This window comes from Aptenodytes patagonicus, chromosome 4 (assembly GCF_965638725.1).
Source record: "Aptenodytes patagonicus chromosome 4, bAptPat1.pri.cur, whole genome shotgun sequence".
NCBI lineage: Eukaryota > Metazoa > Chordata > Aves > Sphenisciformes > Spheniscidae > Aptenodytes > Aptenodytes patagonicus.
In genome coordinates, this window is record NC_134952.1 from 12,041,459 (window position 1) to 12,069,204 (window position 27,746).

Genomic DNA, 27,746 nt, shown 5'->3' on the forward strand with positions numbered 1-27,746 from the left:
CTGCACCTGGGTCAGGGCAACCCCCAGTATCACTACAGGCTGGGGGATGAAGGGATTGAGAGCAGCCCTGCCGAGAAGGACTTGCGGGTACTGGTGGATGAAAAGCTGGACATGAGCCAGCAACGTGCGCTCGCAGCCTAGAAGGCCAATTGTATCCTGGGCTGCATCAAAAGCAGCGTGGCCAGCAGGTCGAGGGAGGTGATTCTGCCCCTCTCCTCTGCTCTGGTGAGACCCCACCTGCAGTACTGCGTCCAGCTCTGGAGCCCTCAGCATAAGAAAGACACGGACCTGTTGAAGCAGGTCCAGAAGAGGGCCACAAAAATGATCAGGGGGATGGAACACCTCTCCTGTGAAGAAAGGCTGAGAGAGTTGGGGTTGTTCAGCCTAGAGAAGAGAAGGCTTTGGGGAGACCTGATTGCAGCCTATCAGTACTTAAAGGGGGCTTATAAGAAAGATGGCGGCAAACTTTTTAGCAGGGCCTGTTGTGACAGGACAAGGGGGAATGGCTTGAAACTAAAGGGGGGTAGATTGAGACTAGATATAAGGAAGACATTTTTGATGCTGAGGGTGGTGAAACGCTGGCACAGGTTGCCCAGAGAGGTGGTGGATGCCCCCTCCCTGGAAACATTCCAGGTCAGGTTGGACGGGGCTCTGAGCAACCTGATCTAGTTGAAGATGTCCCTGCCCATGGCAGGGGGGTTGGACTAGATGACCTTTAGAGGTCCCTTCCAACCCAAACTATTCTACCATTCTATGATTATTCAGAGACCAATTCCAAATACAGCTTTGGTCAGCTTTCTTGTGCAGACATAGGTACTAAAATGTTATTCCTTAAAGTTGAACCCCCAGAGTCCCCTCATCTATGAATTATTGTGCTGCAAATTATTAACAGAATAAGTTATTCTGAAAGTTCGCATCTGTTTTATGTTATTTAATGCAAATGAATTGTAGATATAATATGCTAGGACATTAAATGTTTATTTGAGATAACAGTTCTGTTTATTCAGCTTGAGGAAACTAAAGGTGAAGTTAAGAGTGCGCTTAAAAAAAACATAGGTAGGAAGCAAGAAAAGAGGTTTTAATTGTGATTTAAAATGAAGTCACTACGCAAATAGGTCTAGAATATAATTATAAAAGACTGCTGTAGGTTGCTACAGTGGTACATTAACATACTAAACTATTTGGAGTGTGACACATTCTCCACATCAGAATTAAACAAATAGCAGCGTAATGTGTTAAGTCATTTCAGTGACATCTGCTCTTTCAGTTGCCTGCGGGCTGGAAAATTAAGTTTTATTGCAAAAGATACACGGACGGGATCCAGCAGCTCAGGATTCGCTCTAAGTGGTGGAGGGCTGGGGGCCAGTTTTGGGTCCCTTGATACCAGTCATGTTGGCGAGATGCTTTTGGCCCCTGCCTTGGTTTGGTAGGGGATGCTCAGCTATGGGCATTGTCACCACCGTCCTATTTCCCCCACCACAGCAGTAAAATCGGTGAGTGGAATGAAGGGGCTGTTTCTGGTGTTTCCGAGAGGAGTATCACTTGCTGTGGGAGTATTTTTTTTCTTTTTTTCCCTAATATTTTTCCCTGTCATTGGGGCTACACCAGTGAGTGGAACTGCCCTGCTTACTTTGTCTGCTCTTTCCCAACACCCTGGGAAGGCAGCTTTACAACAAAACTCGTGTGATTGGCGTTCTTGCTCCAAAGCAAGGTATTGTAGTGTATCTCTAGGACTTTAAATGATCTTATACTGTTGGCTTTTTTTTAAATTACTGTAGTATCATCAGTTTACCAGACAGTATACAAGCAGAAGCAAAAACCTTATGCATATCCTGAGATCTATCAATTAAGCCATATACACACACAAGAAAATTAAGGGAGAAACCTCAAGCAATAGCATCTGTATTCATAAACCAGAATACAAGTTGGAGCCTCTTCTTTACCATTTGGGTTTTGTTTATGTTGTTCATACAGGAAAGGGATGAGGAGACTTTTTAAGATGTTAAAAACCTTTAACCTTTTTATGCAACTATGACAGCTAGAACCAAATTAAAAAAATAAATAAAGAACAGATTGCTGCATAATCACTTATCTCCCAGTGATGGTACTTAATTTAAAACGTCAAGTATTTCGAGGCTGTGATAAAATTGTGAGACTTAACAATACTTCTTACATTACAGTCAAAACTCCCAGAGCTCCCATGTCGAAGAGTCAGCCAAAATTCAAAATGCAGCCAGATTAGTAGTGTTAATCACATTGCCTGTTCCTTAAATTGCAAGAAACCTGTTGCAGGGTGTAGAGGCTGGAAACTGGATACCTGTGCAGTAATGCCTGTGACCCATAGGATACCTGGTTAGGTGGGATTGGTATTTACTGTCACAACAAAATCCCTACTTCTAAGGCAAATTGCAGTGTCAAATGTGTAACTTTGTAAACCAGGTTGGTTTCTTTGTATGTTTGGTGTATGCATAGGTTTAAAAAGACAGCTTGGCTTTTCCGTTTCACTGTGACTTTTTGGTGGTGGGATCACCAAGGTCATTGTATGTCTAATGTTTGGTTTGTAGGTTTGTAATGAAATTCCTCCTGAATTCTCAGGGTCAGTCCTTGGGCCAGGCTGCTGCAAACCTGAAGGCAGGCAGTGTAAATGGAAATAGGCATATTCGTTGTGATCGATAGCACTATGGGACAAGAACTTTATTCTGACATTTATATCTGAAAAAAAAAAAGTCATTCATTTAGCCATTTATACATGAGTGTGCCTAAAATTAGCTTCTATTCTGTTAGAATCCAATGGTCTAAAGCTATATGTTCAGATCAGAAATGTTGACCCTCTAGGACATCCCAAATTCCTTATGGAGATTGAGAGAGAAAAGTTTTGCTTTATTACTTATGGTACGTAGTACGATATCATGATGTAAAAAAACCCCCAAAGCCTTGTAAAAAAACCTGGATGGGCAAAGATGCTGCGAGTTAAAGGTGTTCAGCAGCACTGAACGCCAGGTCACTTTTTGATAGATGCTAAATATGAGTTTGGAAGGCTAATTTTAATCACCCTGCTTTAAAGTGTGTGTCCTCACTCACTTGTGATGATGTTCATGTTAGAGAGGGATTTTAGACAGGTCTGTTTTGCTGTCATGCCAGGGTCCTGCCACTGGGATGAAGTGGAGCAGGTCCATGGATGGGCTGCCTGGATGGTCAGAGGCTGGGTGTACGAGGAGGGGCTGCGGGAGCCGTGCTCCTTCAGGAGACTGAGGGAGAAAGTCACTGTCTTCATGTCCCTACTGGTGGGCTGTACAGAATATGGACCCAGACTCTTCTCAGAGGTGCATGGCAAAAGGACAAGAGTCAACACTGTGACAGCTTGCGGCACGGCAAGTTCTGATTAGATATAAGGGGAAACAAAATTCCCAAGAAGGTGGTAAAGCACTGGAGCAGGTTGTCCAGGGAAGTGGTGGCTTTCTATCCTTGAAGGTTTTCAGGTCTGGACGGGACAAGGCCCTGATGCAACCTGATCTGGTGGGATCTGCGCTGAGCAGGAGGCTGGACTAGATGACCTCCAGAGGTGCCTTCCAACCTAAATTATTCTGTGGTTCTAAATACAGCGTGTGGGAGTGCTAAACTTGACTTTGGCATGATTAAAATTACATTTAAAGCAAGAGCAGGACAGCAAGGCAACGCTTCTGGGACTCTCATGCAGCACTTCCAAAAATATAGACACATGTCCATTTTCAATGGAAACTGTTATTCTGTAGCATAATGATATACCAGCTGAGAGTTACATGACTGTTTTAAAACCATACCTATGTCTCGGGGTGTGCATGATGCTTAGATGTACTTTGTAAGGGGTCAGATTTAATTCTCCAGGTCATAAACTGAACAGCTGAATGGATTCAAGGCTTCTATTTCCCATTCTGTGACAGATAATTAAAAGATCTAAAGTGTTGTACAGCTGACCTGAGAATAAAGACAATACACTTCCAATATTCTGTAGATTTTCTGCATAGTAGCGTACCCAGCTTCTCATTTTTAATTGAATACGTCATTACTACAACTAGGCCAATTTTAAGATAGTGTCTTGATTTAAAGTTGAATCTTGGGACTGTTACTTTCTTGTGGACTGAATGTAAAATATATAGTGAATTCCTAGGTAGGAGAGGTAGAATCTCATTATAAAACTGTCTGTAAAATGAGTGTAAAAGATATTGAAGAAAAGGAGCTTTTTTAGAGATTAGAGCAATTTCAAGTTTAAAAAAGCAAAATTTATTCTATTACATTTTCTAATTATGTCCATACCTCATCACACAACTAATAAATGGATTGATACATACATACCAGAGTTTAGGATTAGCATATAAGCATTAAAGCCTTTGAGTAGGTCTGAGTGTGTTTGAAAGGTTTTGGATCAGTGCTTTAAGTAAAATAATTAAATCTTACTCTGTGAGTAGAAGAATACACGTTAAAGTGATTGTTATAATTCTACAATTATAATAATAATAATTATTATATTTTAATATATTTTAATGTATTATAATATAATTATAATAACACTAATAATTCTTCGTACAAATGTAATCTCACTGGTTGAAAAGGGAACATACAGAATGAATGAAAAACTCTTGTCTCAGTAGCTTTCAGATTGATTATAATGAGTTTGTTTTCTGTCTTTTCCCAGTTTCTAGTAATCATTAGCAGACCAAATATGGAAGTGGGAAATCTGTCAGTCTGCTGGAGGATCCCTGGGGGACTGCTGTTACAGTGCTATAGCTCGGGCACATAGGCTGCCTATCTGGAGAACAAAGAGATGATTTACAGCAATTTTCCTTTACCCTTCCCTGCTGCTAAGTGGAACTCGCAACTGGAATTGGCCTAATCAATTTGTAAATAACTGTTGATTACATCTATATAGGTATAACTGTGCTAGCAGTCTGTCAGTAATTGGACTGATGGTGTGAATTAGGTGGCGGATTTGACCTGCAATTGGAAAGAAGGTCAAACGGAGGCTTAAAAGCAGCAGATTGTAAAGCACAGTAGAAAATGCTTTTGAACTAGAGGTGCAGGGATTCTGCTGCTTTCTCAAGTGCCATACTGAATGGCACTGTATTAGTGGTGTATTTATTAGTAAAGATAATTTTATTACTATGTATATAGAAAACCTCCATGACACCATCTTGACCAAAGAATATTTTATCAAAAAATCTTAGATATTTAGATAATAGACAGTAATCATAGAATGACACAGTGTTGCTCCTTTTTTCGCAAATGGTTAGCTAGCATTTTGGGCACTTTTTATTATTTTGGTTAGAAGGAAGAATTGACAACAAAGGCAGGTATTCCTTGCAAAATTAAATTTTCTTAAGAAGAGAACATGAAGAAAGGCCATTTTTTTTGCAAATAGCAGGGCCAAAGAACAGGACGCAATCTCCTGATTCAGAAACACCTGTTTCAGCTGTTTCTTCACTCCAGAGAACCTGTTGCTCTTCTCTTCCCATTGGGATTAGTAATCAGTGGGTTTTGCCTTTCCCCTGGTCCTTCTTCTCTGTCCTCAGGGCGGTACCTGTGTTTGCCAGCGGTTCCCAGGTGTTTATATGCAGAGGTTTTCTAAAGTTTCACAGACCTTCCTCTAAAAGAGGCGGCTTGCTTTTTCTTTCTTTCTTTTTCACTTAATCTGAGTCTTTTTCACTTGATATGAGTCTATATTAAAGACACAGTTTGCATGTGTATTTAATATTTGGTTATATCTGGAACTTGTGTAATCAGAATCTGGAAATAAGAGTTTGTAACGTTGTGGGAATACTTATTCAGAAAGAGACTTTCTTCTTCCATTGTCTAATTTTAAAGCTTAGAGATTAAAGATGTTTCATTTTTGTTATACAGTGCCACATACTGTTAATTCCTGCCCAAGAGCAATGCTCAAACTCTTATAAATACCTTTGCTTTGAATAAAATATATTTGCGCATAGTTTCATACACCATGTTCTGGCTAAGAGATTTTGTTTGGGAATTACTAACTTTCTTCTGATTAAACTTGCATAGCTATTGGCAGTAGCATTTCAGCAAACAAAAGCTGGCATCGTATAGTCATACAAAGTAATTATGGTCCTTCCTCCAAAGAGCTAGCAGTGTTACCCGCCAAACCCTTCAAGATAAATGAAGGTCTTTCACTTTATGCATAAGAATATTTCAGTTGACTTCAATACAGCTGAAATACTGTGCTAATATTTTTCATTCTTTGTTGATGTTCATATTAGTGTATGCTCTACTAGTATGAGCATCCAAAAATATGAAAGACTGTTAATGAATTCATGTCTGCAGAGGAAAATCAAAGAAAGAGTCTAGAAAAAGACTAAATTGTCATTAATTGGGATAATTCATAACTAAAAGTTCATAATTATGTCGAGGTACTTGAAGGGGGAAAAATAGCACAAAAAGGAAGAAAATGGTACAGTGCATTGCTGAAGTAATGGATTGAAAACTTGATACTGAAGTGTTATCAGCCTCCCCAAATTGTTAGAAAATCTAACTTCCAAAAAACATTATATTTGTTTAAAATGATTATACACAATTCTCAAATAATTTTGGGGGGGTTAGAAAGCTATATTTTTCTTTTCCTAATGAAGGATAAGATTTTCACATGTTTACAGGGCTCCCACGCTGGAATCACAAGAAGCATTGATGAGGAGGATCAGGAGAGCTGGCAGCTGAGTGACAGTGAGATCTGGGAGATTCAGACATGGTTTGCGTAAGAAATAAAGAAACTCACAATCCCAACAAGAGTTTTAAACAAGCACAGAAAACAGAGTGCGCAGTTATGCGCTCAGGTTTGGATTTATCTTATCTGACCTTAGATATCTCAACGTTAGGTGTCTAGCCTGAGCTACTCCAACATTGAGTAGAAAGGAGGCACTTCCAGAGGACGTTCTGTGCCAGCCTATGGTGGCGGTGGTGGACTTCATGGTGAGATGTTTCTGTCTCTTTTATGATAGTGCGAACCTACTTTAACTACTTTCCTAATTTTTGGATGCCTGGAGTTAGGTGGGATGACTCCCACCCTAGCAAACAAGGGAAGACTGAAGTTTTACTCAATCTCTGTATTTGTATTAAGCTCATGTTTTCATAGAGTGAAGAACTGAAAACTTGTTCCTTTGACGATTACAATTGCCTTTGGAAAAGATGCCATGTTAGTCTTCCTCATAGTGCTTTGGAAATATAAAGCTGTCTAAAAGCATTGTCGTTATGAAATCAGTGATACAATACATGGTGTTAAAACCTGCCTGCCTTGGGCTGTCAGCGTGGTGTCAGACGGTGAAACTGTGACATGACGGGGGTCATCAAGCTGTATGGCTTGGGGCATAAGTGCATGTAATTCCCATCTTCCAGACTGAAATTCAGACCAGACTGTTCAACACTGTTTCAGCTCAGTGTTAGAAGAGGGACTAAAATTGAGATAGCGCTGGAGTTTCTAGTGCTTAGTGATACAGGAAAGTATTACTAGTTGTCCTGGTTTCGGCAGGGACAGAGTTAATTTCCTTCCTAGTAGCTGATACAGTGCTAAACCACGACACTAGTAGAGTAGCTTAAAGAGATGGGACTGATTTGTGATTGACAGTGTGAAAAATGTTGTTAGAATGACTGAGTCTGGAAGCTAGGTCAAATTAAGGATTTCTGCAAGTCACGGTGGCTAATTTAGAGATTTATGCTTTTGGCAACTAACGTCTCACTGGCTTGTCTAAGCAAGTTGGTTAATCAGCAGAGAGAAGCACTTCCAGAAGATGTCTCATTTCGCACAGCCCCAGTGACAGTTGTAGCTAAAATTACTACAAATGTAAGGAATGGATTGCATTAAGGAATTGCTCCTAGTTCTCTGCTTATTTAATGTGTTAGCCCTTATTGTGTCCTTCTTCTAGCTCTTACATAAGAAACTGTATTGCTGAGATAATTCAATCGCATCCTATCATTTTTCATACCCTGAGGACCTCATCAGTCTTTTCACGGAGTTGGATATCATGCTTTGAATATGAAATTGATACTCATTACTTCCAGCTTGATCAGATTAACTTTATTAGACTATGTTTTTCTTAGGTAGCTCACCTAGTGCTACGTTCACATCCATGTTTTAAGAGAGTACCCAGAAAAGCAAAATAACTTTTTGAAATTCAGGCTTGTTCCTACAGAAACACTATTAAAAACAAAAGGTTTTGAAGTACAGATACTGAGTGCTTAGCAGTGCAGAAAAACGAGTCATACTGGAGCGAATGTTGATTTCATTCATTACAAAGCAGAATTGTCCTTTTTTAATTCAGTGAGAGCAGGGCTGTCACTCTAAATGATAGAGAGAAATGGGATGCCATAGAAAGGGTATTTACCATCTGAGTCATCATTTACTTAATGAGTATTTGGTCCGGGAGGAGAATTATCTTTGCTTATATTCTGTTTTAAACACTGGAAATGTGCTGTGGTAGCATGGATCACTTGCTCTTTCTGTGTGTCGCATCAAACTAAAGTTGGGCTTCTCTCTCATTAAAACCAGTATTTTTGTGTGATACTTTGGGAGTAGAGCAGAGCCAGATTGTGCCCTGATGCTCCTTTGGTATACAGTCTGCAGTGGGGAAGAGTAAAAAGAGCTCCCATGTTTTGCAGCCCTGCAAAACAGTAAGGGAGACTTGCCTCCTCCTGCTCCACGGGGAGCCCCAGGGCTGGTGGAATGAAAGCGTGAAGAAACTGTGCGCCCAGGAGAAGGGGGATGTCCAGGAGAAGGATCGAAGGTGGAGAAAGGAGGCATCAAGGTGGGTCAGGGAGGAGCATTTGTGGGGAAAATGGAGAGAAATTAGGGATAAACGGGTCTGGCTGCAAGTAAGTTTGCTGCCAGGCAGTGTCCTTCTCTGGCCGAGCCCAGCACCTGATGGCCACGGTCTGTCCTGCCTTCTTCTTAAACTGTGTGTGGGTTTTGTGGGTGTGTGTGCTTACTGGGGACTGGCACCCAGCCTCCTTGCTGGCTGCCTGTGGGAGGCATCCCCGCATCCCATGGTCCCCCAGATTTGGCTATGCATAATTTATCCTGCTTGTACATAATGCCAACTGGCCAAACAGCATTTATCAATGCATAGACCAAAATCATATATAATCAGTCATCCCTTGTGGGGAAGTGGAAGGGAGCTTGAAGTGGTTAAGGAGGAATGACTGTGAATACAAACAGCCTCAGAGCCACGCGTACAGCCAGAAGGGGATGCGGTAAAACATGTAGTGTCACGAGCTGAGTCCGTGAACCAGGACGGTTGTGTCAATGATGACCTAACAGGCTGAGTCTCGCTTCAGCGGCATATAGGTCAAGGAATAGCATCCTACGTAATTGTCGTCTTAGTAGGTTGTTATGAAAGACTTGAATCGGTAGGATTATTGGCAGCAGCTTGCAGCCAGATGAAACTCCCCGTTTCCTTCCCCTTGTGCAAAGGAGGAGTGACCTACATCTGCCTGGTGGGGCGTGCAGTGGGGCTGCCAACCTCCATGTCGCAGCAACTCGCTAGGCTTTTCTGTGTTAGGGACAGAGATAAAGACTTCTCTTGAGACAGAGGAAAATAAAGGTTTTTCTAATGCTCGTGCAAAGGTAGCTGGTGTTCACCAGGCCTTGGCTACAATTTTAGATTAATTGTATTTTTTGCATGGAATGTGAGGACTTACTAGGTTCAGTCCCAGTGAAACTAAAAGCCAATTTAGATTAAGAAAGTACCTCAAAATGGTTTCTTTTGCTTTCTTTTGTTTTGACTTGAAAAGCGTTCTTTGGTGCTTTCCTTTAACTGTATTTTACAGTTTCCCCCCTTGGTGAACAGAAACGAATTTCTGAATTGCACTTTTCATCACACAGGGCTGCGTTTATTCGCAGAATCATAAAACAACTCAGGTTGGAAGGGACCTCGAAAGATGACCTGGTCCAGCCTTTCGTGGGAAAGGGAGCCTGGGTGAGATTATCTAGCACCCTTTCCAATCGCATCTTGAAAACCTCCGGCAGTGGGGTCTCCACCACGTCCCTGGGGAGGTTGTTCCGGGGCATGATTGTTCTCACTGTGAGAAATTTCTTTCTTACGTCAAGATGAAACCTCTCCCGGTGCAACTTGTACCTGTTGTCCTTTGCCTTCTCCACGTGGCTCCTTGTGAAGAGAGAGCCCCCATCCTTTTTGTAGCTGCTCTTTAAATACTCCAATACTGTGATGAGGTTTCCCTTGAGTCTGCTCTTCTTCCTGCTTTTCCAGTGAGTTGGACTAAGTAAATACAGACAATGTGAAGACTGTGGCAGCCCCTCTTCGTGCTCACCACAGCATCACACTGACATAGCACTGGGACCAGACTTTGGCCACCAGTTTCCCTCACCTTCTCTAAACTAAAGTCTCCATGCAAAAGCAACCTGGGTACAGAGGCTGGATGGGGACTAGCAGGCTCCAGCATCTCCTGCCCCCACAGAGCATATATCCCACTATTGTTCCCTTGGCACAATGAACATAATTTGGCTGTGTTTCAACCCTGTTGAAATCAGGGGAGTGAGGCTAACGTGGGATTTGGCATTGCATTTTCATCTGTCCTTCACTGAATTGTATTTCTGTATGTTACCTGGGAAAAATGGTGTGTGATATCTTTCTTTTATAAATAAGACACAATTTTATCAGATGATGTTGCTTCTTCCCCTTCTATCTGCAAAAGGTGAATATAAAGCTTCAGACCAAAATATTCAATGTGACATAAAACTCATTCACTGTCTGAATGAGGTGGCAGGTTGCAAATTAAGCAATCCGAAACTCAGTCAAAAAGTGTGTTGTATAGATAGCTCAAAAATGTATCCGTTGACAGTAGAACTGTTAGTTGCAGAACTGTGCAAGAAGTAGCACAGTGGCTCTGGGCTCTGGGATTGTGTTTGCATGAATATAACACGTTTCTCCTTTGAATGCGGTGTTGAAAGATAATTGATTGCAGAAATTGTGTGGCCTGCATGTGAAAAGAGAGGCAATGTGCTGATGTATCTGATGGGGGTGAAGCACAATTAGATTTGTATGAGTGTAATTGAGACTAAGGAGAAATTCTCATGCTGTGAGAACTTCACCAAAGTTAACTAATTTGCACGTTTAAAGTAGCGTGACTTTAGCACCACCACTTCAATAATGTCAATACCTATATATATTTGAAGTAACTGTATGATTGCAATAAAACAGTGGCTAATCCCCTCTTAATGCCAAATTAAGCAGAGCAAGTAAACCAGGAGTTCAGTTTTATATGCTAGCGTAATTATTTAAGACATTTTTATATGCCATAGAATACAGGATAAAAAAAAAGAACCTTTGGAAAGGTCCTTAAATTATTGTTTGTAATCCTTTTCAAAACACCGTTTCATACAGCATTAGTGGAATTATAATTTAATTAATGATTGGGGGTGATTCATTGTGGCTTGGCTATCAAAATGAACTATTGTTTTTTACATTATTTTATCTTGCTTTTGCTTTTCGGTGTTGCTATAACAAGCAGGCATTGTTATTATTATTCTGTTTGTACCAGGGAATGGAAAGAGGAATGAGCCATGGAAATTCCTTCTAAACTGTTTTTCCCCAGTTCCAAACATTTGCTCATTTCCAAGCCAGGGAATGTGCTTCTTCCCCTCCCCCGTTCGATGACACAGATGGAGCAAATATCAGCGTGAAGAGTGATGCTAAGCAGGGGTGCAACCTTGTCAGTGCTACAGAGCCGGGGGGTGTAAATAGCACCAAAATGCCAGTTTCTGATCTAGGGTCATGGCACTCTATAGCTTAATGCCCTAAAGATGAGGGGACTGGCAGGAATATGGCTTGAGTAACTGGTGGAGGTGCTAGAAGTGATTATCGCCTAATTAGGGAGCTGCAGAGCAGTAATAGACATAGAGTCCAGTGGTTTTTTTAATTGATTCTTAAAATTTCAGAGCTACTTATGCTGGAACTGAGCAATAAAGAATACCAATTAATTTAGACACACTCTGAGAAAAAAATCTTTCTGCTTTGTTTCTTGGTATTAAAGTGAGCTCAGAGACATAATTTCATTTCAGATGTTACTGATCAGAAATTGTAACCTTAGGCAAAGAGGGGAAAGGCTGAACTTGCTGGTAGTGATGAGTAAATTGCTAAGATCAAAACTTGGCTGAACTGAGATCAGAAATGAATGCTGTTGAAAGTCTTCCATCCAGATCAATAACAGTTTTACTGGTGGGCTTCACTGGGAACAGGGTGAAGTCCAACAACATCACATTTCCAATGATGACTTCTTTTTTTGATGACTTCTTTTTTATCTTTTTTACTTTCAAAACAGCACTCCACGTTGTTGACTAATTCCTCAGTGATCCTCAATCAAAATGAATGTATTTAAGTAGGCTTTGGACCTGACCTGCTGCTTTGCAGCTACATCCCTTTATAGAGAATGGGATTTGGAAAGCAGGCAGAAAAATCTTTTCTGGTGTGGTCGCTGTGGGCTAAGACAAGGATTAAAGCGCTGGGAGTCGGGTGCGTGTGCACGGGACGCAGAGAGCTGAAGGTGAGGACGTGTCTGAAATCCCCTCTGCCTTCTGGGGCGGGTTTCTTGTTCAGGGCCTTACACTTGGGATTCACAGTCCGGATCCTGACCCTGATTTCAGTGTCTCTCTCCTCGCCTTTGTAAACCTGAACAGAGCTGTCTGTGCAAAGGCCAGGGTTAGACTCACAGCTGCTCGAGCCCCTGAGTAAGCAGAATTCGCAGCTGTGGTTCCCTGTTGGACCTAATGGGGTTAAAGTCGCCTTGCCAGTTTTTCAGTTTGCCCTAATCAGGAGATTATAGCCAACTTTTTTTGCAAAGAGGGGTTTCTGCATGTGTTTTTGGCCACGCATGCCTGTCCTCGTGGTGCCACGCATCAGAGACAGGCTGAGCTGCACGGCCTTGCAAAGGCAACCTGGGCTCAGGTGGGGAAGCTCCTCTCCAGGTTTCCTCCAACAAATGTGCCAAGGACCCGTAAAGCTCTCTATAGTCACATTTTCTTGGAAAACAAGGAAGGTTAAGTCTTCAAATAGGAGATCCTCAGATCTGCTGAGTGATAACAAGTAAAAGCAGTCAGTACCCCGCACTTGCACAAAGGATGTAAGCTACAAACAGGCACATAGAGCTGCTTTACTGTCCACTACATATGGAAAAGGGGGGGGAAACCAAAGGCACTTTCTTGCAGTCCTCCGTGGACAGCTGGGAAATGGGAAGTGAAAAATCGGCTCGCTCTGCCTTTGGACATGCCGAGGAGCAGGTGTGAGAAGGGAGTTTTTCAGCCTTGCAGCTTTGGACTTAGGTGTATGGCATTTCTGGCACATGAATCTTTCCTTAGACCTAGTCCCAGGCCTCTTAACTCTCAAAATCTTCCATTTTTTCAGGGGTTTTATGTGCATTCATTGCTTTTTCTTTTTCTTCATAAGACACCTCCAAAGTTAAATTTCTGGATTCTAATTAAAACACATGAGAGAGCAGGTTGAATCTTTTTTCCAAGTAGCACCCAACCCACATTATCGTTTGATAATCTTGCACGATAGGTAGCTTGTGATTGCAGAATTATGGCAATGTCTGTGTAACTTTCCAGAAGAGAGTGAAGCAATGAAGATACTTTAAGTCTATCTGATTACTTAGTTGATACTTCAGTTTATTCTCCATTTAAGCACTCAGAATTTCCATTAATTAAAAATCCAGACAATATAAATGGCAATTTTGTATGTAAAACAATGATAAATTAACATTTAGTCATCTCTTTCTCTGTTTGTGTGCAGGTACCGTCAGCCCACACAGAAAAATCCATCTTTAAAAACCTGCTCCATGCATTAATTTACTCCCAGAAGAAATACCCAAAAATGATCTTGGCATCTTTGCAATGCCTGTCATCTTTCTTGCACCATTTGTCAACCCATAGATGTCAAATTCATGTTGTTGTTTAATTCCTCCTGTATTAAAGAATATCAGTTAGCTTTTCTAACTTTCATGCCTACTATGTGCAATTTTTGGCCACACCGGCTGACATTTATTGCCTCATTCTGCTTCTTTGATTTCCCTCCCATAAAATGCCGGGCTCGGATTCTGGGTTTTATCTCAGCAGTTCTTGTTACAGTACCATTTCTGTTGCAACCAGGATGCCTTCCCTTCCCTCAATACAATACATCGCATTATCCTGCTTGCTTTCCCAGCTTACCACCAGGTATTCAGCAGATGGTTTAAGTTTCCCTCTCATGCTCTCAAGTCCTTTCTCTGATTAGTGCCTTGTAGTGCCTGACCTTTTAGAAACTAATACCTTTTGTTAATTGCTTGCCTTATCCTTATTACATGGCAGTTTTTCTGTGCTAAATGGCACATGTCAGCCTAAAACCTCTACTTAAGCAGGTCTTTTGTTATCTGACGTCTACTCCATTTTTTACCAGCCGTCCCTATCAGTTTTGTAAGGTCAGCAGATTCCCTGTGCGGCAGGTTCATTTCTGAAGGCGTGTGACCTGCGGTACCATCGCTGTGGCTCTCCTTGTCCCTTTGCTGCTAACCAGACCATATCCCTTTACCCTCTGACCTGTGTCACTTTGCAAACAGCTTTCTGGACGTGCCGCTACTCTGTCACCTCGTTATGAGACAGGGTTGGTTTGGTTTTTTCCAGTCCTCTAAGGATTTTCTTGCACCCTATTTATGGGTTTGATACACCATTTTTTCCCATTATAAAATCTCTGCTAAAGGCTTTGCAGGCTTTATGTTTGATTTCTGCTCACTATTTCATGTGTACAGTTTTCTGAAGAATACTAGATGGTGCTTTTATTCTAGTTGGGGGAGTAAAAGGGGATAACGCACCCTTCGGTCTGGATCTAGGTCTGCTGTAGAGAGGTCCCCCTCTGGGAGAAAGGAGCTAGGAATGGGAGAAGTTCTGGTTTCATTCATCTGACTTGCTGGCCAGCAGATAAGGACTGTCATCATGAATTTCAGGGCTGAAGGAAGCTCTTTATTCCCAAGAGATAGCAGGGAGCAGAGAAGGACTCATGACCCGGTTACCTCTGGAGCAAGCACAGCTGCCTGCTCTCCATTATGCAGAGCCCAGAGTGGATTCTTAGCCTGATCTCACATTTTAAGTTTTCCTGCTTCATAAATATGCAGTGTTGTCGGTGCCTTATACTTCAGTGCCTTGTACTACAAAAGCCCACAAATCGTTATTTTTCTCTGACTTGCTTGCGTGTGTGTTTCAATTAAAGATGCCCATGTATACGGCTCATTGCTGTGCAGGTGATAGGAAATGTTTTCTCATGTGTGGACTTGAGGATGGAGATGTTTGAGAGCCAGGAGTTTAAATTCAGTCCGTTTCTGAGCAGGACAGATTTTGGTAGGGTGCGACTGGTCACTGAGGGCATGGTTGGGTGACTCTGCAAGTCCATCCCCAGCAGGGATGGGACTGACGCAAGAAAGGCTGGGCAGAGAGTTGGACGACATGGGTTCAGTTGTAGAGACACCATTTAACCAACTCTATCTCAAACCTTTACCCTTTTACTGTTCGTTTTCACTTCTGCCATGGGTTTGTCCTCTTTATTTGGATCTTAAATGCTTGAGGGCAAGGACTGTTCAGCAATAGTGCCAACTTTGAACACAACCACTAAGGAATATATCAGTTCAATTAATAAATGATGATAGTTAAAAGGAAACATCTATTTCTTAATTTTATTTTTGTCCTAGTGATCAAGCATTGCCAAAATCTGTATCATTGCATACAGAGATATACTTAATTTTATTGCATTTGTTTGTTTGTTTGTTTGGGATCATATTATCCTCAATGAAAATCCAAATAAACACTAACCTGGATTGAAACCACTGTGAGTCAAAAAGAACACGAAGCAGCTCTACAGTGAGTTTTTGCGACTTAGAAGGAAAGATACCTTAAAGCATACTGAGAAAAATGTGTGAAATATGATGATTTCTTGTATTTTCCAGCATTTTCAAAGTAAAATTCATTAATTACAGATTGTTTATGAAAAGTAAATTTCTTAATCTGTATTGAGACTGGACTCTGCAGTCTCCATTTGCTATTAAACAGTCATATATGCGGTTGGCTAGAAACTTAGTGAGCAACTTAAAGTCCAAGGACATAGATTCATAGACTCATAGAAGCTCCTGAGTTGCAAGGGACCCACAAGGATCACAAAGTCCAACTCCTGACTCCACACAGGGCAACTTAAAAGTTAAACCAACATGCAGTCCCCGAGCAGCATGAGAATTGCTGTATGCAAGCAGGTACATACATGTATTGCAAAGTCCCTGAATCTCAGGTGGTGTTTTAGCTCTGATTTTTAAAAAACTCCTGATTAGAAAGTGCTTCATATTTTATAGTGGAGAAAAACATCTACGTTCTTCATATTTAATAGAATAAATAATTGTTTCTAAACATTTTCAAAGACAGGCTATGGAAAAAGCTCAAAATGGGTCTAGTGCGGTGCTGTGAGCATGGGAGAAAGGAGCAGGATTAGACCGTATGCCATCGCCTTCAGTTACTATTGACATTCACTTTAACTTTTAGTGGGAAGAGAGATGCAAGTACAGGGAAAAACATGAGTTAATTAGGAACGGATCTGAAATCTTTCAAAAATGCCATTTACAACCAATGGTACCATAGGCTATAAGGAGTTTGCAGCCAGCTAATCCATTTCAGCGTGGCCTAAATTTGTTGCTAAGCTGTCTGGCTGCTGTTTGCAAAGACATCAGTGAAGGAGTTGACCTCGGTAATGTAACCTTGGTGAAAAGAAACCTCAAACAGAGGATGGGCGAGGGCATTGCTGTGGCTACTAGAACTTCACTTGAAGTTGTAAGAGGAGCCAAGTGCCTCATCCTTTTCTATAGCAAGGGCAGTGTTACTACTTTTGAAACGGGAGTTACAGGTATTTGGCTTGCATTGATTTGAGAAATCAGGTTAAAGCTATTCTGCTTTCTGGATCATTTGCAGCAGGAGTGTCAGCAGGCGGTGTCTGAGCTGTTTCGCCTGTGCTGCCGTCACTGCTGTATCTTGTCATGCTCCGCCGAGTCAGTCCATCACAGTAATGAAGTGCAATAGCCTCGTACTTTGTGCCTGTGAAGCCCATGACTTGTGCTGGAGTTTCACAGCAACACCATCAAAACCCTCTGAGCTCTTCAAGTATGATTTTTCCTGTGCTGTAGCCAAGTGGTGAGACCGCAGGGGGGGCTCAGGGATTACACCTAGAATTGTAAATACAAATCAGTACACTATGTGACTGCATTATGATCATATAATGTCAAAATGTGGGTTATATAGCATTTAGCCTTGAAAAGGAGAAAGCCTGGCGGAGGGAAAGGCTGTGTTAGAGTGAAAGTGCTTTCACTTTTCCTGCCTATTAATTTATGTTCCTTCAGAGCGTTGCTATTTAGCAAAGTGCCTTCTGCATTTCTGCCAAGCTGAAGTAGCCGCTGGGAAAAACTAAGTAGGCCAAATCCTGCAAATATCTGGAGAGCTCGGCCAGGGTGGCTGATGGTGATCCAAAAGAGTGCGGGGACAGATTTGGCCTCACACAGACAGCACAACAGTATCGAACAAAATCTTGCCGTAAGGTTTTAACACCAAAAGTCAGTTGCTGCAAGATAGCGCATATGTAAGAATTTTAAAAAATGGAATAATTCATAGTTTTGATTCAATGTGCAGAACCTAGGATCTTCAGATCTGCTCTCTGGGTCTCAGGCCGTGTCAGCCGGGGGCTATTTAAAGTTACAGACCATGTCCAGGACAGTGGTGTACTCACCATATGGATTTCTGCAGTCAGAGCTCCTCAGCTGTCCTTATAGAAATGCACGTTCCGTTCCCAATAGTCAATACTGGACAAACAAAGCAATGTTTTGTTTCCTATCTGTTACAAAATGTAAAGATACTTTCTGCAAGTAAGAAACCAAAGGGAAACAATCTGAAACTCGGGGGAATTCTCGATTTCTGCTTTAGTTGATGGGCATTTCTATGAGATCTACGAACTGTCAGCTGTTTCTGGCTTTTCATCATGAAATATTTTCAAACTTGATCATAATTGCATATAGATGCTTTTCAAGCATTGATGCTTTTTGTTTTCAAAAAAAAGAATAAAGAGCCTCCAGGCCCTCTTTATATAGTGTTTATAAGAATTCATCCATAGTGAGCTGGCAAGAGCTTAAAAAAAATTCATAAGAGTTTCACTAAGCCATAAAATCTGCACTTTATTCTACACAAGTCCTTTTTTTCTTTTTCAAACAAAGAAAAAAAGCAGTATTTCAAGTTTTAAAAAACTGTTTGTTTTTTGATGGAGATTGGAAGGTATTGAACTTTCTGCAAAATGATTCAGCATCGACTGTTGAAGTCGATGGAGACTCAGCCTTCAACATACATGCAAATTGGATCAGTTCAATAGATTTTAATATGATTCAGTGTAAAATATTCTTCAACCTGCATAGCAGAGTGAACTTGCTGTGCTTTTTGTGCATGGTGCTACACAAGCTGTGTTGCTTTCACAGCCCGCCCTCAGCAGCATCAGAAGCTGCGGAGACCTGTTTGCACGTTTACACCCCTGCCTAGTTTCTGTTTGTCAAAAGAGAGAAAAAGCTGTTTCTTTGCTGCTTTGTAACCAAGCAGGCAATGACTGGATAAAAGATGGTGAGCAATGGAGGGTGGAGAGTGTTTTGGCTTCTGTGAAGCCTGCAGGGAAAAAATAATCAGCATTGTGAAAAAGGGAGGTGCAATCCTGTTTCTATCCCAGCACTTTACTCCAGGTTTAGCCAGTTTGTTCTCCAAGCCATCAATCCCCTTTCCAATGCACAAGCCACGTTATTACCTTCACACAAATTTAGTCCAAAGCAAGTAAGAGCTACAGATTTTAATCCTCGTGGAGTATTCACATGATAACTGGGCAAGCAAGTATTGCTTTAAATAGCTCAACACATCGCTGTTACTCCAGTGATACGCAGTCCAACTCTGTATGAGCAATCAGGGGAGAGATTTTTGGCTGCCAGGTATCTCACTGACCACCTTCGGGAGAGAGACATGTTTACAGCACCTCCTTCCGAAATCAGTGCTGTGCCCTCCTGCACCAGGGGGAAGGGACCGCCTGGATCGGGGGATGGCTAGAGGGGTTTCCCAGCTACCTCTGCCTGTATTTTTAATTTGTGGCCAGGCAGTTTGCAGGTTTTCCTTCTTTTAGCCTTTTTCCCCAGGTGCCCAGCACCACCCTGCAGTGGCTATGGAAGGTGGCATCGCTCGATGCCAAGACAGCCCTCGCTGGCACGTCCTGCGTCCAGTCCCTCCGGGACCCTGCCAGCGGTGGCCCACCCCATGGACGTGACAATATTTAGGCTTCTGCAGGACGCTATTTTTACATGGCAGCGAGGTGTTGGCTCGCCTCCCGCCTGTGCGTGGGTGCTGCAGGAGTCATCTGACCCCTGGGCGCGTTGGTGTCGGAGCGGCTCCGTGACAGCACGCTGCCGCAGCTCCCGCTCCCCTGCCACTCCGGCTGAGCTCCTCGCCGCCGGCTGGCCACCACAGCAGTGGTGCTTCTGGTGGCATTTCCCCTCTCGAAGGGAATTAATGCGGGAATGCCGGAAGATACAGGTACAGTGTGATGACTCCACATTTTGGAAAGCCTAGACCTGAAATGACTTGTTTTTCATCCGGAGCTGCGGTAACGAAATCATTGATACTGTCGTGAGAATAATTATTCTGTGTTTATGTGGAAACACAGCAGAGTGGAGGAAGATGGTTAAACATTAATTTTAAATTATGCTTCATATTCTTTTAATTATATGAATGATGATTTGGAAATTATAATGATACTGACATTTAGCTGACAGCTCGATTTGAAAACTTTCCTCATTTTATTTAATTTAAATTGACCTTAGAGTTTATGTTAGCTTGTAATGAAAAAAAAAACCCTATTGCTTTATGCAGATATATTGGAGTGCTGTTCCTGTATCCTTTCTCGTAGTAATCTTGCTAAACCCATACAAAAACAGCCTTTATATTGCTGCAGTAATGGTTCCTAAAATTCAGCAGAGATTTTTACTAACTGCCTTTGGATTTGGTAAGTATTTTATTATAATAACGAGGGCAGGAGGTTAGCTTGTGCTAGGCTCGTTTATGTGATGTGAATTTTGCACTGAGCAGATGGTGTGATCTGGAGCTCTCGTGTGCCGTGTACTTGTGCTGTGTTGCATCTCTTATGCATGGTTGTATTCACATTCTGCTGGATAACACCTCTCCTTTGTCTCTCATCCCATAAAGTCTGTAATTAGCAGTAAAAGCACAGGTTGCTTCAGTTGTGCTGTCTGCCTGCTGTCCTGTAGCAGCTATAGGTTTCTGGTTTGATTATGGTCCATAGGAAGTGCTGGAAAAGGCGTGCAATCCTTTCCTCAGTGCCAATGGAAAGGCACTGTAAAAGCTGTTGTTTGTGAGTAGTAGCAGCAGTTATACATTTCAAAAAGCAGCGTGATTCTTGAACCATGTTATTTTGTATTTTTGGACTATGTGAATGAATTCAATTAAATAGAGACCTATTGACATAAAGATTTATTGAATTTGCTGAATTGCCTGTCTTACGGTATAGGAACTAAAGAGAGAAGCAGTAATAGTGCTTTGCTGCAGGAGCTACAGCAGAGGTCTTGGAAAGAGCAGTGAGCATTTCTGGGGGGGCGGCTGGACCTGCCCGGTGCAGAAGAGCCCTGCTGGGGAAGCAAGCGAGCTGGTGTGCACTGGCATGGGGACAGTTCAGCCCTCTGTATGGCCAGCTGGAGGGCTCAAGAGACTATGTAATGTGGACATTCAAGGCAAAACTTCTTTAGCTTTCCCTTTATCCTTGTGATCTTCTGCTTTGTTGTGAGATGTAAGGAAGAAAAAGGTATTGCATTATAATGACAAGGCACTGTAAAGCATGCAAACACGTTTGAAATGGCTTTTAACACAAGCTGCTAATTGAGAAATACGGTAAAACAGGTTACCGGTAGATACTTAACATGCTGTTGCAGAACATCTGTTTCTAACATGTCTGCTGCTCAGGCAGGTTTGGTGCCCGTCCATTTGGGCATGTGTGCTCCCTCCTGCCCTGGTGCCTGGACCACCGGGGTGCATGGCCGGGCAGGGCTGGGGCCAGGGAATTGCTCTTCCCTGCTGCCAAGCGTGGTCAGAAGGATGGATGGGGAAGGCTTGTGGAGTCCCTGCTTCACAATCACTCTTCTTCTCATCCTTTCCGTGGAAAGGATCATTGAGGTCTCAGGCCCCAACAAGACTCCGTATGATTCACCAGTTCTTAGGAAAAAGAAAAGAAACCAAAGCCCCTTATCTGAAGTAAATTTATAGCTCACACCCATGTAGTTTTCTGAACATCGTATGTATTACCGTTTTACTTATTACTGTGTTATATTATCCTCACCCCCACGCCGCCACTGGAAGAACTCCTAGTCACTGTATTTTACACACAGATACAAGGCAGGGAGAGAGCAGGGGCCAGCTTTAGGCATTTAAAACCAGGAATAATGCTTCATGGGATATTTAGAGGCACTTAAATGCTTGTTTCCTTTGCTTTCATCTGGGTGTTTTTAAATCCAACCCCGAGTGTTTTGACTGAGGCGACAGAAGAACAGTTTGGCAAAAAAACAACTTGAACTCCAATCTAATTGTGGTCGGGTGCTGCTGCACTCATCTGCTTCTCCTTTAATCCTGCTCAGAGACGATTGCAAATTTAATTCCCCTCTGGGCTGCCGTGAACCACACCCTCCCCAAATCGCTTGATACAGCATTTTTAGCAATCAGTACTCTGTCCTGTTTCTCAAATACTTAGTGACTAAAGGCATTTGGGTCTCATATTGGTTTATTCTGATTTTCAGTCACCATCTCTACCTATAGAGATGAAAGGTTTCAGTGTCAACACAGAGATAATTTTCTGCTAATTCCTTCATGCAGAATAATATCCATTATCAGAGCTGTGCATTTTTGGTTCAGAGTTGGAATGTGGCCTGTGTCTTTGTTGAAAAACTGGACATTATTATGAACTAAACAGCTGATACTGGTAAATTTAGATATTAATGTCTTTTTGCTCAAACAAAATGTTTCCATCTCATGAAGTGAATGTAATGGGTCGTGAAGAGGGATGTTCCTGGTGAATTTATAGAGGAGCCAGTAGTGCTGATAGTTGCTAAAGAAAATTGATGTAGCTTTTCTGCTGACGGGGGGTTGCTGTTGAAGGCAAATGATATTATATTTGTATGAGCCTGAAATGAAAGGCTTGCACTTTTTAAACCCAACCTCAAGAACAGGATAAAAAAAAAAAACAAAACACAAAAAGAACAGGGGAGGGGACACACCCCCCCCACACCCCCCGCCAATCCCTTTGGTTTTCCTTTTGCCGTTGTCTTCAGGCTCTGGTTCTGCACTATCCATCCAGGAACCTTGGTGAGGAATTAGCACTTTCCCTGGACTGAGAGGTAATTTGGGGGATTACAAAAACTTGTTATTTAGGAATAAAGTATTTATTCACATAAATGTTGTCTATCCATTCAAATTACACCTTTGTTTAATTCACAGTACTCTTTAAAATAACCATATGAAATATTACAGAACAGAAAGCACCTGTCAGACCTAGTGTTCAGCTCTGGGGGCCCCAGCATAAGACAGACATGGACCTGCTCGAGCGGGTCCAGAGGAGGGCCACAAAGATGATCAAGGGGCTGGAGCCTGTCCCCTGTGAAGAAAGGCTGAGAGAGTTGGGGTTGTTTAGCCTAGAGAAGAGAAGGGTCCAGAGAGACCTTATAGCAGCCTTCTGGTACTTAAAGGGGGCCTACAGGAAAGATGGGGAGGGACTCTTGATCAGGGAGTGTAGTGACAGAACAAGGGGTAACAGTTTTAAACTGAAAGAGGGTAGACTTAGATTAGATATTAGGAAGAAATTCTTTACTGGGAGGGTGGTGAGACAGGTTGCCCAGAGAAGCTGTGGATGCCCCCTCCCTGGAAGTGTTCAAGGCCAGGTTGGATGGGGGCTTTGAGCAACGTGGTCTAGTGGAAGGTGTCCCTGCCCATGGCAGGGGGCTTGGAACTAGATGATCTTTAAGGTCCCTTCCAATCCAAACCATTCTAGGATTCTATGACTCCAATATTAAATTGTGTCATTTGTCCGTTTGTCACTTCAGGCTTCTGTAATCACCAAGAGCAGTAATAATAACATACTGGTTTTTAAGAACAGGCTTAAATAATGTGGAGTAAATAGGATATGTGGCCTTTTTTTGTGTCCGTATATTGAACAAAGCAGGTGAAAGTCTTTAAGCCTCATATTTGAAGTTTGATCCAAGATTGAACGTATATTCTTAAGCATGAGACTTCTTAACTTTTCAGTACTTGATTTCTAAGCTCAGTAACAGCTTCTATGGGTCTTTATGCTAAGTTAAACCAAAAGGCACCAAACTGGAAAAAGCATTAGGACTGTGTCGAATTCTGCAGTTTCTGGCCATATGTTTCTTCATCAGGTCTGTAATCTACCATGAAGATTTTTCTCATTTGGCTACCCAAAGCCTGATAGCAAAGGGGTTTGTCATCCTCTGCGTGGACCGGTCCTAGATGGGATCTTTTGCCAAGGGTTTGATTTCCCTCAGCGGTTTTCTCACAGCAGAGAGAAGATGACGAGAGCGCGGCGACATTTTTCCGTTCCAGGCTCCAGAGTAGAGCGTGACCAGGGACTCACGAATCTTCTCCCTTCTGCCACAGCCATCAGCTTGTCTTGTGCTGTTTCCAAAACACTCTTGTCTCAGCCAAATCTTGTCCTCAATCCTGGCACCTCATCCTGGCCCCCACTGCTGTTAATTCCTACTGAGTCTAGCAATGCCAAAGGAGCTGTGTTTATTCAGAAGGGGGTTTTTTTGACCACGTTGTGGATTTTCGTGGATCCGGTGTACCTTTTGCAAAGTCCATCTCTGTCAGGCTTCAGCCTTTACTCCAAAGTACTTCCAGAAACAAGGTGCTATGCTTTCTTTTTAACATTGAAAACCAATATATTTTATCCTATCCTTTTTTCCACCTTTATAAAAAGCTTAAACAGTTTGACTGAAATTTTCCCTAAAGAAATGAGCTCAAGAACACCAAACATGAAGAATGTCAATATAAACGGTTGAAGTTTGGCAAAGTTATAAGCACACTGAAAACATCATTTTACAGTTGCCGTAAGGTTGATAACGAGCGATACCACTGTCCTCTCTTCGCCATGATACTTACAGCAAGTGCATATGTCTCGAGCAAGCAGTGGAGGAGTAAATTTGAGGAATGTATCTTATTTGACAATTTGTTTAATGAACCATTGCTAATTCAATAAGCCCTACTTTATCCAGAAATACAGAATTATGTACTGCGTAGCCTGTTGGAGGGAGGTTGAGTCTTGACATCAGAAATATGTGAGCACCAGACATTTGGCAAGATTATTGGCAGTGATGTCCCCAGCAGACAGGTTTTGTATGCTGATGAAGTGCTGGGGAAAGTGTTTGCTAGTTCCTTTCTTGCCAGTTTTTGTCCTTGTCAAAAAGTATGTGCAGTCAGATCTTTTTAGGGTTTAAGGATTGGCGGAGAGACCTCTGGTAGAACAAAATGCAGTCTGGGAGAAAGGGAAGTTTGGAGAATCAGGCATTCATTTGTATTTCTGTTCAGGAAAAGTCATTTAAAGTTAAGAAGGTAATTTCTCATTTCGTTAAATTCTGTAGATCAGGATATAATATAATTTCTAGTCAGTTATGATCCTTTGAGTAGTCTCAGATCATTACATTCTATCAGTAATTCACTGTTTCACTCATTAAATATGTTGATTGTATCTTTTGCTGCTTCAAAGACTGATTTTGATACATAAAGGCATAAAAGTACAATGCTGAAAATTGCCATGTAAACATATTTCCTTAAAAATGATTTGAAACATAAGGTAAAATTTTAAGTTGACTACTATAGTTAGTTTGCTAAAATTGTGTCACTAGTTGCAATTTCAACATAAAGCACAATGTATTTTAAAATATTAAAACTTAAATTAATATATCATTAATTACATCATTTTGTTGTGCTAGATGAATGAATATTTAAAACTGTCTTCAGAAGCGCAGTTTTATAATGAGCCCAAAGGCACTGTATTCCCACTGGGGTTTTGTGTGAAATATCGATTAGCTTAGTTCTGAACACAGAGGAAAGCAAAATTAATTATTCATCTGTCTACCATGCATATTTTAAATATGATTTGTGTTACTTCAAGACTAATGGAAGAATTCCAACAGAAATACTACATCTTTTCCTTTTTAATTTATTTTATAGAGTTGTTGGGTTTTTTTAAATTCTAAATCTTGATCCAGAGACCTGTAGAGAAGCAAATGTGCTAAATAGTCCTGCCCTGTAGCTCTGGACACTGAGCACCACATGCAATGTGGAAAGCAAAACTTTCTGTTTTCTGTCCCTTTGCAACAATTTTCAGTTTGCAACAATTTTCACAATTGTTTCACAATTCACAAAACAAATTTGCAACAATTTTCAATTTTCTGCTGCTTTGCAACAAGTGCGGCATTGAACTCCCAGGTGCAAGAAAACAAACAGAAAAATGAAGTTTTCTCTGGAAATGTAACAGTATTTTCACTGTAGGGAAAGGTGGTATGTTTGGCTTGGAGGGCTGCCCTCGGGGCTCTCCAGTGGTGCATCTGGGTCCCTCCAGCATATGCTCTGCGCTGCGGCTGGGACTCCTTGGCCAGGTTACTGCCCTGCCCATGGGACACACCATGGAATGAGATTGCAGCCATCTGCGTGCCTCCGCACCGGCCAGGCGCTGATGCCTCTGGAGAAGATGCTGCTCAGAATGCCTTAGCCACGGGAAGAGTCAAGCATTGGGGGGGGAGGGGAGTCAGATGTTTAATCATTCCAATCAGAATTTTATATTTCAAATGAAACTTTTTAGGTCAAAATGTTCTGAGTGTGGTCAGCTCTTTTTAAGTCAAGTCTTCCATGAATTAAATGCTACAAATTTGATGCTTGTTAGTAATTCTGGAGGGAGCAAACCTTCTTTATCTATAGTTATAAACTTTTAGCAGCTACTCTACTAAGTAACTCAGGAAAATACTCTCTTTTGGTTTCTTGGAGGGTTGTTTCTTTTTCAGGGTGGGCAGTTGTTTTGGGCAGGTTACAGTAAAGAGAAATTCTCATGTCAAAAGTTAAGTATTGCAAAGTTCAGAGTTTTCTCTGTTTTCTTTTGAGGAATAAGGCAGACATTCGTATTAGCTTGAACCATGTGCACCGTTTGCCCTGTGTAAATCTGAGCATCTGCCTTTCTATAAACTTCTAATTGCCTCTCATGCTGTGTTGTTTTTATTGGAGATGTACTTAATTATAGCCAGGGCTTCAGTAATAGCTCCAGAGTTCACATTGCCTTGAGCAGGACTTTTTTGACAATCCCAGAATGCGTAATTTCAGCAGACAAGGCAGAATGCTAATGGGTGGTGAATAACGCTACGGGCAGCTCAATCCCATGTATCTCCTTGGGAAAAAAAACCAAACCACTTTACTTAGTAGAAAGTGCTGGTTTGGCAAAACTTGCAGAAACTCCCCTGGAAGACTGGGTGGAAGGCTCAGCATCTCACTGAAATACTGACTCCTTAAAGTCGGTGTATGTGGAAACGCTTTTTAGGTATCACCACAAGGTGCCGGCGGTGGGGATGAGGTGAGAATAGAGGAGGAAGAGCAGCAAGGTCAAGTATTAGAGAATAAAAGCTGGACGATGCTCACTTACTGATTTTGGTATCGTCTGTTATCATATGTGTTCATAGTGACAGTACCATCACTGGCCTCTCTATACCATCCCTGCCTATGGTGAAGGTATAGACATTACTGGGTTTTGGTTTGTTTGGGTTTTTTTAATTAAAATCAATTCTATGGCGTTTTTTCCCATCTCTTTTTCTTTCAGAAGCCTTTTTTCTGAAATAGCAACTCTGATATTACAGTAGGAATAGAAGCTAAAGATCTCGGCCAATCTGAGTTTAATCCAGCCTCTTATAAATTGATTAATCGTGTTGCAGCAGTCCCATACAAAAACTTACTTCCCAATTTTTTTTTTTGAATGCTGATGAAAGAAAAGGGTTACGCAGCAGTGGCATTATCCCTTGTCTAAACCCTGAAGGGAAACACATCTGATTCCCATTTATACTTAGTGTATTGACCTACAAGAGGTTGCTCCATCTTGACTGGTCAGTTGGTAAGTTTAATTTGAAGCTAAAATTTTAAAAAATTCAATCACTTTGAAATAAGCAATGCAACCTTAGAATAAGCATGCCGCATTAAAGAAAAAGAATGTCATTAAGTGTGTAATGTACTTAAAATGCTTGATTTGTTTTCCTGTTATTAGTTCTTCTTCACATCGGAAAAAAGCCAAGTCTGTTGAGTTATAGTGCAGCCACTTTATAATTAACTGCCTTGATGTTTGCTCTCTAGACTCCTAAGTACACTGCAATAAAAAATTGATGCAAGTACTGCAGCAGAATTGCAAGAATAAGGTCATATCTCACCTGTTCCACATAACACATTGGGATGCCAATTTATAGTTATTATCAACAGCCCAATAAATGCAATTTCTAATTTACATCACAAGATGGCAGCAAATTTTTAATTCAGTTAATATTTTACTAACCTAGATAAACCTAATATCTTGAAATCATGGTTTTCTTACAAAATGACAGCAACCTTTGTTTAATGATCAGATGTATGTGGT

At 41.6% G+C, this 27,746-nt stretch overlaps 1 protein-coding gene across 8 annotated transcripts in view; it reads left to right on the top strand.

The window, feature by feature from the left end:
* Positions 1-27,746, top strand: part of ABLIM2 (actin binding LIM protein family member 2) — a 154,355-nt gene that overhangs the window by 14,205 nt on the left and 112,404 nt on the right. The window contains exon 1 of one of the 8 annotated variants that reach the window (XM_076335876.1): positions 19,485-19,600. The exons of the other annotated variants lie outside the window; for them this stretch is intronic. Within the exon in view, the coding sequence (XP_076191991.1) occupies positions 19,585-19,600 (16 nt within the window). The 5' untranslated portion in view covers positions 19,485-19,584. Of the gene's footprint in view, positions 1-19,484; positions 19,601-27,746 lie in introns of those variants that run through there. 8 annotated transcript variants of the gene reach the window in all.